Source organism: Anopheles marshallii, chromosome 3, assembly GCF_943734725.1.
Source record: "Anopheles marshallii chromosome 3, idAnoMarsDA_429_01, whole genome shotgun sequence".
Taxonomy (NCBI): Eukaryota; Metazoa; Arthropoda; class Insecta; order Diptera; family Culicidae; genus Anopheles; species Anopheles marshallii.
Window position 1 is genome coordinate 8,013,683 of NC_071327.1, and position 12,699 is coordinate 8,026,381.

Here is a 12,699-nt window from a genome sequence, read left to right on the forward strand (position 1 = left end):
GAAGTTTGTGTTTTCGTAATAGTGTGATAGGGAGAGAGAGAGAGAGAGAGAAAGAGATAAAGAGAGAGAAAGAGAGTGTGAAAAGGGAGAAGGCGGAAAGCGAAATATGAAAACAAAAGCATGTACTAAAAACCCGTACGGACACTACCACCACAACCACTTAGCTGGAAACGAATGTCAAAAAAATTGCGCTAATCTATTATCGGTTTTGGTTTTGTGTGGCCATCAAACGTACTCGAAACGAATGCATCAGATTTGGGAGTTAGTTTGTGTGCTTTGTTTACGATGTTCAGTGTAAGTAGTTTGGTTTAGATGTCGCAAGAACTGTCTGTCAGTATACGTATCTACTGGAAGCAAACTCCGCAACACTATTCTTTACCATCGCCATCGGAGTCGTTCGTTTTTACCTTTTCGTTAACAGGTGCCGCTTACCGAGATGGTAGAACAATTTAATATGCATTAAAACACACTCCAACTTTTCGGCGTGGGTCACCACGTAGCCCGGTTTTGTCCATGTGGCCCAACATTTAACGACGCGTTATATCTGTAAAAGTGTCTGTAAAATGTTTTCCCGCTTGAAATTGCGCGATGTGATGTTACGCAGAAGGTTTGAAACATGTTGCTGATGGGCCGCCTCGAAACCCGTTACTGCTGTAATACTTATAGGAAATACTTAACAGACACAAACGTCTCTAGCAACGGAAACCAACGCGTGTTCGATATTTGATTTGATAAAAACCAACACCACCGAATGGATCGCCCGGATCGTGATGTGTGATCGTGCCGCCAGTGCCGCCCCGTGCCTGATACCGATACCGGATGATGCATCACGCACTGGAGTAGTCGAGCGAACGGGACGACGGTCCCGGCAGTGCATCCTCGTCCAGCACGAACGTCGGACTTTGCCGGGATGTTGAGGCTATTGGTTGATAGTGGTAACCCTGACGATTGCGGTGATTAGATTTCTGCATATTACCTAGGGTAGGTCGCTGATTATACGATTGGTCGGGACGTTTAACTGCAAACAAGGAGCAGATCAGCTACGATACTGTCGAGGAGCATAGCAATCGGAGATTTGGAAGATCCCTTACCTGGTATATAAGGTTTCTGGTTACACGTGGGAGTAATGCTATCACCCGTTTCGATTTTATTATAGCTGCGATGGTTCGACAAATCGTTCGAAGCCGTTGTGTGGTTGTGGTTCGTTATGTCGTTACTACAGATGGGGCTCAGTTCGCGCTCCTCCAAGCACATGTCGCTGTACTCGTCGATCACGTGTCGGTACTGTGATGGACATTTGGTCAGTGCCGCCAGTACGCACGCCTCGATCGAGCAGATGTATCCAAGAATCTGAAGCGAAAGATAAGCGGGAAGTTTGTCAATATCGAACTCATATTCCAAGGATATCTAGCATCCCGATATCCCGAGCCGACACCTACCGCTGATATGAATAGTGTGTCCTTGGAGTGCTTTGGCACCCACATGAATTCTTCAGCGAAAAACACCATATGTATTAGCAACGATGAACCCACAATAAATAATAAACCAATCGTCAGGTACATCCATGCATTCTGGAACGGAAAAAAAATACATCGACTCGTAACTCGAGCTTCCAGCGACATCTTATCCGGGCTGCATCCAGATACTTACCAACCTTCCCCAGTTGAAGGGAAACATCAACGCTATGTGTGAGATATCCAAAAACAGCATCAAACAGGTTACTAACAATGAGAACAGGGCACAAAAAACCTGCAATTCAAGGAAACTCCATGAGGATCTGACAAACTGCACGACAGCATTGACGTATGCACCAAAACGAGGGACTTATTCTAGCGAGTTTACATACGAGTTCCCTGTCATGTAATTAAGAATCCATCATGGACAATTGGTTTAAGGCGAAATTTGATAATGTTATCAGATAATCTATAACAGTCACTTTGAAAACAACAAGCTTTGTTCGAATTTCTGGCACTAACTTCAGAGTTTTAGATCGTGAGGCATTTCGTGTCTTGCGGACATTGGATATAGAGATCCAACTCGATAAAGACCAGAGTTGCTGATGTGCTTGTAATTCGATATTAGAAGTCAACACAACGTAGTATCTAAAGATGAAGATAGAGCGAAAAGTGATTTCTTCATTCGCCGTGAAGCTTAAGTTATTCGAACAAACAGCGAAGAGGTGCAGGCAATCTCCTAGACCTCAGATTTTCCTGATCTCCTCAACTGAAGGTTCTGAGCTGTTCCAAATGATTGAAGATAACGTCTTACCGAAGATCTTCAAACCGATGTCAATTAGACCAGTAGTATCTGAGCTGCAGGAAATGTCCTAGATCTCAGATTTTTCTGATCTCCTTAACTTAAGGTTCTGAGCTGTTCCAAATGATTGAAGATAACGTCTTACCGAAGATCTTCAAACCGATGTCAATTAGGCCAGTAGTATCTGAGCTGCAGGAAATGTCCTAGATCTCAGATTTTTCTGATCTCCTTAACTTAAGGTTCTGAGCTGTTCCAAATGATTGAAGATAACGTCTTGCCGAAGTTCTTCAAGTCTTCCAAGTGCAAGCAGTGATAGAAGGAACTATGGAAAGCAAACCTCAAACTTCACGGGGAAATAAGATGGTCTGCTTAACGGATGGAAAACTGAACGAAAAGCTGAAATTGACTTTGGGGATACTTTAAGGATTGAAGTGAAATTTGCCCTTTGTTTCATCGCCATTAAACATAAGTCTATTTTTTAGTTATCTTCCAATCCCGATGTTCTCTAGTCGAACAAAATCATTTAAACTTTCCCAGAAGGGGGACCACTCTATACGGCCGGGCGCACACACCAAGCGTCCTATGCTGCTACACCGTTTATCGGGTGCCACTCGCACGGACATCAGCACCATCATCATTAATCCTGTTACCCCGAGTGTCAAACGCTAAACGTGTCAACAGCGTGCTTATCGAATAAAGAGGGAATTTAGTGCCCTCGTTAACTCTTGCCTCGTACGGCCACGTTTTGTGTCCACTTACCATCAACCGCAACCGTCCAATCAATGGCAGTAGAAACAGACCGACCTGTACCGTGCCGGCGGAACACTCACAGGCAAGACATGCGGCGGATGAGACCTAAAAAAATAATGTCGGAACCACACACATACACTATTAGGTATTTGGGTCAGATAGCTAGGGCATGTATGGGTTTGTTGGGGGGATGTTGTGGGAAATTTTTGTTTTCGTGGAACGTACCACCAGCAGTATCCGCACGATGCCGGTCGGGCTGGTAAGATGTGAGGCGTCGCAGTGCAGCGCAACGCCCCACGGTAACGGTGTGTTCCCTATCCTTTGACGGTAATGTGCATGCGAATCCCAGGACGTGCACGTGCCGATCGGTGATTCGAGCGATATGGAAAGCTCCCCCGCTCTGCTGCCAGCTATTTCAAAGTCCTGCGAGATACAAGTGGAATGTTTCCCCCAAACGGGAATTGGGCATGGCGATGGAAGCAAGGAAGGGAGAAGAGAGGAGGGGTCGGTTGGGTCCCAAGTCCCAAAGTGAGTGGGAAAAAAGATATCACATTAGCACGATGGCACGAAGATCGATGGAAGCGGTGCCTACCTGGATGTCCTCCAGCTGACAGCAGGCTGGTTCGAGATCCCGTATTTCGTCCAGGAGGAACTCTATTTCGTCCGTACCGTATAAATCAGAAACTGACGGTATGTAACGTTGGGGTGGTTGCATCTCCCGTCAGGGGGCCCTCCCCCATCACCGTATCACGATACTGGTCCGGTTGCCAAAGCTGCAAAAGTGTGAGCAAATTTTTCCCATTTACAACGGCACACGGAAAGCAGAGCACTCGTTTAATTAAGCATTGTCACTATGGTGCCGACAGCTTCGAAGGGGGTGGTACGCGAAGAGGAAAACACCCTCAAACGGTAGATAAGTGACATTTCACCCTTTTCACCCAACCCACCCCATCCCCCGTCCGCGGAATGGTTTGACAAGTTTTGACAAGGTGAGCACAAAAATAATGAAATTATTTCATCCGACGACAACGAATGCGCTGCTAGTGAAAGGTTTCATGTTGTTGTTGTTTGTTGTAGTGTTCCAGCATACAACCGCTACTCGCGATGAACAACGTTTCATTGCCCCGTTTCGCAGCCGCCACTGTCAGCAGTTGTGTGACGATAAATATGAATTGTAGACGTTACGGGCAATACAACCCGCGTTTGGCAGGACGAAGCGCATACTAAACGAGGCTGGCTTTACATAACAAAGCTTCCCCCTCTGTGTGTGTGTGTGTCTGCACACACAGCGCCATTGTGCTTCGTTGTGTGCGTACCCGTGTGCAAGGCATGAAACACTAGGCGCCTCCATCATGTCGAGCAGGCGGTGAACGCAAGCAAAAAAAAGTGAGAGTTCGAGCGATTCAGGTGCCGCGAGAGCAGCAGGCGCGGAAAATTCACCACCTGCCACCCAGGCCCCCGTCACCCACACGATAGTAGGAGCGCGTGAGATGAAGCAAAAGGTGTGAAAATGAAGGAACAAACATGTGAGCGAGCGAGAGTATCAAAGCGAGAGAGAGAGAGAGTGTGTGGGTGAGAGGAAAATTGTAAAATTAATGAGAAGCACACAAACAGAGAGCAAAAGGAGAAAAAAAACGTTATGAGCACGAACAAACCGAAAGGGGTGAGAGGAAATGTCAGCAGATATGGGAAGACAGTGAAAAAAACTACACACACACACACACACTTCATTATGTGTCACGGAAGGCGGAAACCCACCAAGGAGACAGCACTTTTCCCTTCTGTTGGTGGTTTTGATGATTGATTTCCCTGCTCACCCATTTTGCACCATCCATGCATGCATACGGCACAACAACAAAAAAAAACAAAAACACGCACACACTCGTAAAGATGGAAGGCGCAACACTAACACAACAAAGCGTAGCTGGCTTGGATGAAACGAGACAAGATAGGAGGACGATTTTTTTTGTTGGCATGCGGGATGAACCCCAACAGAAAAAAAACCACTCCATTGCGGAATGTAATTGGACCCAGAAATTGCAACACACCGGAACAGGAGACACCACGTGCCCAAACCACGCATACACACAAACGCGCGCGCTAGTTCCGCTGGACGCGTGCAGGGAGATCGATAATCATCTAGCGAGATTCACTGGGAAAGAAATGCGATGGATACGATGGATAAAAACGGGCACATCGCGCTACGAAAATGGACACCAGCAGGAGCAGCAGCAGTAGTAGACATCGCGATGCGTCTACTCACGGTCGACACGTGCACGTGTGTGCGTGTGAGCTGCTCGGGTTACGCACACTAGCACGCACATTCATCTCTTTTAGTGGCTCGATTTCTGTGTGTGTGTGTGCGTGTTCACACGCATATAATATCCTGGAATGCGAGTGTGCCGTGAGCAGAAGGTCGAAATGTTACTTCACACACCACGGCGGCGGTGCAGATGTTAGCAGTCCTGTACGTGTTTCCCCGGGTCCTCTCGTGCGGCTAACTGTCCGCATCCAGCACAAATGATATGCAAAGGGGAGGGGGGGGGGCGAAGATGGAACAAATACCCGGATCATGCTTCTTATGAATGAAGCACCACCGATGGACGCAATGTGGTGATTGACCTACAATTTCCTCTTCCCTTTTCCTGCATGCACGTCCAATCGGGTGTCCTTTTGTGGATCAATTTTTTAGTCCCTCACCCCACCACTAGCACCGTCACCGTCCTTGTGACCATCCGGTCAGGGAAGGTTCCGTGTGGCACGTTCGCTTCTGCTGCTGCGGTGGTCATAAATGACGATGAATGATGTTATGGTGCGCGCGAAAATTGTTCCACACCATTCGACCATCCGACCGAGCGAAGCGAGGTGAGCGAGTGAAGTAGGCACCGCGTACGCTAATGGTGAAAGAGTGTGTGCCACTCACCAACACACCACACACCACGCACGGGATCGTTCAGCAACTGGCCACTGTCCACTGGTTATTCCCGGGTGTGTTCTGGAAGATCTTGCTTTTGCACCAAACAATTGCTCCACTTGCAGTTTTTCACTGACCGTCACTGGGTGATAATGTTCGCATTGCAACCAATTTTTCTTCTCCACACGTGCACAAGCGTTGTGTGATTACTATTACAGGGTGAGCTATCCTTTTTTTGTTGTTGGGTGGTATGTAGTTTCCGAACCTGCCCGTTCCACTACGAGGTGTGATAGGTCAACGGGAACGTGGCCGTCGGAAACGGCACCCAACACCCACATGAACCCCCCCTCGCACCAATGCGCACCGTACGCCTTAGGGGCGCTTCTCACCAACACCAACACATGCAAATATGGACACTTCAGGTTCCAGCAAGGCCTGCCAAGATCTGTGAGGATGGGCATTCATCTTCTCACACCGCGCGTTACCTACCGCAAAACACCAGAATCGAAGAAAAATCACGCACTGACGACGTTGCACTGCTTGGCCACCAACACACGCACACCGGCCGAAAACACCCACCCGAACGGTTGACACCGCAGACAACCAGGGCCCTGGTCTGTGCGCCCAAGCCGATGGTCTGCTAACTTCTAGCACTGCTGCGGCACCAGCAGCTGCTCCCGTCGAGCGGTCTGGGGGAAGACCTTTTTGCTTCAAGTTTCCCGCAGGATGAATCGACTGCCATCCATCACACTGCACTAACCCAACTTCACCTCTACTACTCCGCTGGCCAACACACACACACACGCACTACTAAACGCACTGGAGCCTTTTGTAATTCTCTTTTTCCTTTTACTCCGATAGGTAGCAGCAATTGGACAAAAGGGCCCGAGACACGGGGCTATTTAAATAATTTCCAGCACGGTTGCAAAACTCTACACTCGAGCAGGCACGGCCACCTTATAACCACCGTCACCACCACCACCACCACCACGACCGACCAGCAACGGTGGCAGTACCCAGCACCGATGTAGATGAATGAACAACGAGGACAACTCCGGATAGACCACCAGCACACCAGTAGGGGACGGTTTGTCGTACGCTCGTTGCATTCCCGAACCAAACTGCGGATCCACGGACACGGCACACGGTGTGGCAGACGAATTTTTGGGACCAAACTCTCCCTCATTCTCTACCGCGGTTGCGTTTTCTCTCTCTCTCTCAAGATACATGCGCTCCCGGACAATGTTCAATTTTTGGCTCCTGGAGTATACAAGTAGGCAGCAAAAAAAAAGGGAAAAACGGAAAGATAACCGATGCGTTACGTGCGTCGTCCTGACCCAAGCACCACACAAAACTTGGAAGTACTCGCTCTAACCGCTATATCTTTCTCGCTTGCACGCACACGGAATCGTAACGCTGTCGGTGCAGGGATGGCAAGACCGATGTGCGCTACGTGTACAAGTGTGCGAGAGTTACGGCGGAGAAGTGTGCAAGCGTGAGAGAAATCACTCAAATCGTCCGAACCTTCGATGAGCGTTACCATTCCGTGTGAGTGCAAGCGAGAGAGAAATAGCGGTTAGGGCGAGCACTTCTGCGTTCTGTATGGCGCTAGGTCGAAATGTGGCGTTTGGGATTGCGGGTGTCGCGTGACAGGATTTAAATAGTCCGTTACTAGTGAATCGGATCTAGTGAACCAGTGAAGAGATTTGCCATACCCTGTTCCCATTACCCAAAGATCCTTATTGATCTTTTTGAACGATTAATTGGGTCTTCAACCAGAGGTTGTTATTCAACTAACTAACCACTGCACATCGAAACCTGTAGCCTTGTGGCTACAATTTGATGTCAAACAAAGATTGATTTTCAAAACTTAAAGTAAACTTGCTGATCGTACGATCGGTCGCAGCGAAAGTATAATGAGATAAAACCATGTGACTGATCGCGATCGCAGAGTCATATTGGTTTTTAGTCAAGGTTACTTTCGCCTTTCTAGAGAAAAGCGCCTTGAGATGCCATTTCTCGTTCACCGTGACGTTCGTTGTCTATTTGCACGTTGCAGTCTTTTGTTTTGAAATTGACATGCTTGCCGGGATGCAATCAATGGTTTCGCTTAGTAACGTTATAACCTAATTTCTAGATTGTGTTTCGGAGGTAACTTAAAGTCAATCGCAACTTAATAACGGTAAAGTACGGTACTATAACTTTGCAATCAACCAGGCACTTTCTGCTATATTCAACAGGCATTACATCAACACAAACAAAAGAAAGCGCATCATCTCCTTACAGATTGGTGCCGTAAAGATTGACGGGACGGTTTTTGTATCGTTTCGAAATGTCCTTTTCAATCTGTCCCTGCAGCGTTTTTGTTTGTTCAATAATTTTCGTTTGCGTTGGCTTTAGCTCGACGCTTTGCTGCCTAAAGCTGACCGATTTTTCCTTTTTCATCTTTGCCGTCTCCTTCATCTTCTCGATGGATGATAGCTTTTGCTTCACGTTGGATGTCAGTATGTCCACGTACCTGGTGGTAGGTATAAACGATAAAAAGCGACAAATTGAAAGTGATTGATTTTTTTTTTTTTTACACAAAAACTTACACTGAGGAATGTTTAATCTGAAGTAGATGTTGCATTAACTCATCCGTCACACCGGTGTAAACGACTTCCACCTCAGCTAACATGCCCGCAACAGACTTTTCGTCATGGGCGGCAAAGTTGTCCATCATCGTAAACGACAGCATTTGTGCTTTATCTGCACTTCCGAGCTGATGGAGTCGCATCTTCAGGAACGCCTGCAACTCCAGCAGATCGTTAATGAAGCGATCACGGTACTGTTGTGCGTCGAGTACGGTATATGCTTCTTCTCCTTTAGCAGTTCCACCTAGATTTCCATCCTCTTCCACCACGATGCCACTCTCTTCGAGAGAAATATTAAAATCGATTGCATTATCATCGGCTGCCGGTTCGATTACATCCACTCCAGCACCCCAATCGATGTCACCGACTTCCAGCTCAACAGGTGCGTCTAGATCTATCGCGCTACCGTCACCGAAATCGATCGCTCCACCATCGTCACCGAAATCAATCGTTCCATCATCTGCCGCATCTGCCTGCTCTGTAACGAACTTTACCGGTGGTTCCTCAATTGCCAGCGGTGACTCACCATATACATATTCGTACACCGTAGTGTTGCCCTTTGCTAGCACGTGCTTTAGCAGGGGTAAACATTCGACATCCGACATAAATGTGGCATACAGTTCTACCGTTTTCTTCAGTGGGGTCACCGAACTGGCAACCTTCGTGAGCATCCCTGGCAAATCGTTAAACACTTTGTCCACCAACTCCTGGCGCAGGTTTTCACCGGAAACGCCCAAATGTTTGCACATGTTTTGATACTCCATAAGAACCACCTTCTCGGAGCGTTCTAAATCTTCAACCTTCTTTTCTGCCTCGTCGCTTAGCTGCTCCAGGTGTTTGATCTGCTTACGAATGCCGGGAATTTCGTAGCTAATGTTGCGCACCAGTATTTGAGCGGCTTCCGCAAGGTAAATGTTGTCCTTTTCGTACATCTTAACAATTTCCTGCCAATCCTTCATCCGTTGGCTACCGTACCGGCCGAATACGTTTTTCGAATCCGCTTCGGTAGTTTTCAGGATGTCCACAATGCGCAGGCAGTGGAAATAGTTGATATCTGGTGAGAGAGAAGCTGATGAAAAATTACCACCCAAAACCTCAGGCGAAACGGGAAATCTTACGTGCACCGGAGAGTAGCTGGAGCAGCTCATCGTGAGCTGGCATGTCCGTGATAGCATTGCTGATTTTGTTTCGAATGTTGCGTATATTAAGGTGCCAGTTTTTATCAACAATTCGTCGCGAAATCAACCAGTCCAGCAGCTTACCGGCGGCGATATCGATCGGAATATCTGCCTCCTAAGGGAGAGTGGAAGCACCAGCGTACAAAACAAACGTTTTATTTGAATAAATTGCTAACTTACATTCATCGTTTTGCGGACGGACAGTTTTCAGTTGTTCAGACGAATCAGTGAAAGGGACATGTATGCAGAAGCAAAACAAAGTTTCCACGTATTCCACCGAAAGGCATATAGCGCAGGTACGTCCATGGTACTTCACAGCCTTCGGCTGACAAGCGTTGTGACAGCTCTGTTTCTTTGTTTGGCAGGGTTGATCAGTATCCTGTGACGAAGTAATTGTTTTTCCATCTTCAATTTGAAAACTACATTGATAATTTTAATACAAATTGATTAACGAATTGTATGCCTTTACTCTACAGCTTCGAAGGATTTAATAATACGTTACAATATGTAAAAACGAAACGCTGAATAGGTAGAAATGACAAATTTTTGTTCTATCAACCGTGACTGTACTGGTCGTGTAATCGCGTCGTCATGTTGTTTAACCTTCCCTGCAGTTTGACAATACAGACCGGCAATCGGTTGTAAACAAATTCAACACAAACAGAGCAAGAAAAAACGTTCTTCTTCGGGATTGTATAGCGAATTTTAACCTTTTGTAATAATGGCCAACGATAAGCGCACCGTGTACGTGGGAGGACTTTCAGAAGAAGTGACCGAAAAGCTAATTACCGATGCATTCATCCCGTTCGGCGATCTAGTAGACATACAGATGCCGATCGATTACGAATCACAGAAGCACCGTGGATTCGCCTTTATTGAGTTCGAAAACGCAGAAGATGCGGCCGCTGCCGTGGACAACATGAACGATTCGGAACTGTGCGGACGTACGATACGCGTGAATACGGCCAAACCACAGCGCATCAAGGAGGGCAGCAACAGGCCGGTATGGGCGGACGATAACTGGCTGCAGAAGCATGCGGGAGCGACGCTGAAGAACAACGGTGACAACAACGGCGAGCAACAGATGGACACAGACGCGGGCGATGTGCAGCCTACCGAACCGAAGGCAGCGGAGGAAAAGAAACGCAATCCGCAGGTTTACTTCGACATTCGGATAGGGAATAACGATGTGGGACGCATTATTATGGTGTTGCGCGCGGACGTTGTACCGAAAACGGCGGAAAACTTCCGTGCACTCTGTACCGGCGAGCAGGGTTTCGGATATAAGGGATCTATATTTCATCGTATCATACCGGAGTTTGTGAGTGAACAATCAATCGTCGTCGTCGATCGGATGACTGGTAGTCATCCTTCAATAACTTTATGTACTTTTGGATTCAATTTTAGATGTGCCAGGGAGGTGATTTTACCGCCAACAATGGATCGGGAGGCAAATCAATCTATGGGAAAAAGTTTGCCGATGAAAACTTCACCCTTAAGCACACCGGTTTCGGTGTACTTTCGATGGCAAACTCCGGCCCAAACACGAACGGTTCACAGTTTTTTATCTGCACAGAAAAGTAAGCTTATCGTGCAGATCGAAACCGAAATGAGATAAATTGTAAGTGTTTGTTTCTTTTTATTCGTTTTTACTGCAGAACCGACTGGCTGGATGGAAAACATGTGGTGTTTGGTAACGTCATAAGCGGGGCGGATGTGGTACGAAAGATGGAGCGCTGTGGGTCGAAAGGAGGAAGAGTACAACAGAAGGTAACAATCGTCGCTTGTGGTGAGGTGAAAGGTTAGTTTGAGCAGTGTGATTTACACAATAAATGTGTGCTAATTTTAGTGTAAATCCAACTAAGAACTATATAACATCCGAATAAGATCCACATCACGCAGAGTAATATGGATCTACCATGGTAATGTGTTCCATCGTGTTTCGGTCGGTCGTTCCTACGAGATCTACCTGTTTTCCGCAATAGTTCAAATAGTTACTGAATTAACTTAACAGAAAAAAATATCCTGCGATTTCAAAATGACTAGAAATATAGATCTTGTGGAATATGGGAAAACCCTCACTTTCATTGACCATGGCGATTATAAAATAGGGTTCGATCGCAAATGTCAGATTTGCACAATGATGGAGTCAGCATCGACGCAGGCTGTTTTTGTTGAAGCTGTCATTCCAGCCCAAAACGTCAACCGCACCAAAAGTGTATTCCGTAAAAATCGCTCATTATTGTGATGAATTTTGTGCGTGGAACTTAGCTGCGTCGGGATGGTAGATTTTCGACCCGCGGTTTTCGACTGAAGCTCCATCATTTGGGAAATCGTTTTCCGATTGGAGTCCATGCGAGGGTGCTATCGTAGTCGAACATCGAACGTGGTTTTTAGCGAAGCAGCGAGCATTTTTGTTGTTGTTTACAAAGTGCAACGTTTCGATTACGATGTACACGCACAAGTCGTGCCCAATTTGTGCATCTGCTGAAAATAGTTGGTAAATCGTGTGAGAACAACAGATTCACGGCGTGTAGAAATAGTGTCACATTGTGTGGAAAAGTGTGAAAGTGCTGCTTACGTGAGGTTTCCCTCTGCATCAAGCGCAGCAGGCAGTGGAGTAGTAGTGCTGTCGTGTGCCTGGTAGTTGGTGCTATTGTTGTGGGTCAGAGCGGAAGGGTGTTGCCTTTCCTATCGCCTAGTGTGTGCGTGGTATGGTGCTGCAGCAGTAGTCGACTGCAGTGAAGCGCTCGCAGTGCGGGAAAAGTCATGGTGCAGAAAGAAAGCTTCAGAAACGGGGTCACACTGCACAACGGCTGCTACGCTATCGGTGCACTACGGAAGCTGTGAAAAGCGGGCCAGCTAGAAAATAGAGCGCCCGAAAAAGTGCCTACACCGTCGTTGGGTTTAGTTAGGCCATCCGTCTGAATGCGAGTGGAAAAGTCACTGGTAGAACACATTGGGTGGG

At 47.1% G+C, this 12,699-nt stretch overlaps 3 protein-coding genes across 3 annotated transcripts; 1 reads left to right on the top strand and 2 right to left on the bottom strand.

Moving 5' to 3' along the window:
* Nucleotides 1-827: 827 nt before the first annotated feature.
* On the bottom strand, nucleotides 828-3,721 carry LOC128713822 (uncharacterized). The gene is made up of 7 exons (XM_053808691.1): nucleotides 3,599-3,721; nucleotides 3,232-3,429; nucleotides 3,016-3,111; nucleotides 1,651-1,749; nucleotides 1,440-1,571; nucleotides 1,092-1,350; nucleotides 828-1,018 (listed from the first exon to the last, which is right to left on the bottom strand). The coding sequence occupies exons 1-7, from the start codon at nucleotides 3,719-3,721 to the stop codon at nucleotides 828-830; spliced, it is 1,098 nt and encodes a 365-aa protein (XP_053664666.1).
* A 4,479-nt stretch (nucleotides 3,722-8,200) lies between these two features.
* LOC128716392 (CDK5RAP3-like protein) lies at nucleotides 8,201-9,917 on the bottom strand. The gene is given in 4 exon segments (XM_053811312.1): nucleotides 8,201-8,438; nucleotides 8,515-9,607; nucleotides 9,672-9,849; nucleotides 9,912-9,917. Coding segments are annotated over 4 exon segments (1,515 nt in total).
* A 535-nt stretch (nucleotides 9,918-10,452) lies between these two features.
* Nucleotides 10,453-11,537, top strand: LOC128711808 (peptidyl-prolyl cis-trans isomerase E). The gene is made up of 3 exons (XM_053806695.1): nucleotides 10,453-11,052; nucleotides 11,139-11,311; nucleotides 11,390-11,537. Exons 1-3 carry the CDS (start codon nucleotides 10,453-10,455, stop codon nucleotides 11,535-11,537), a joined length of 921 nt encoding a protein of 306 aa, XP_053662670.1.
* The last annotated feature ends 1,162 nt before the right edge of the window (nucleotides 11,538-12,699 follow it).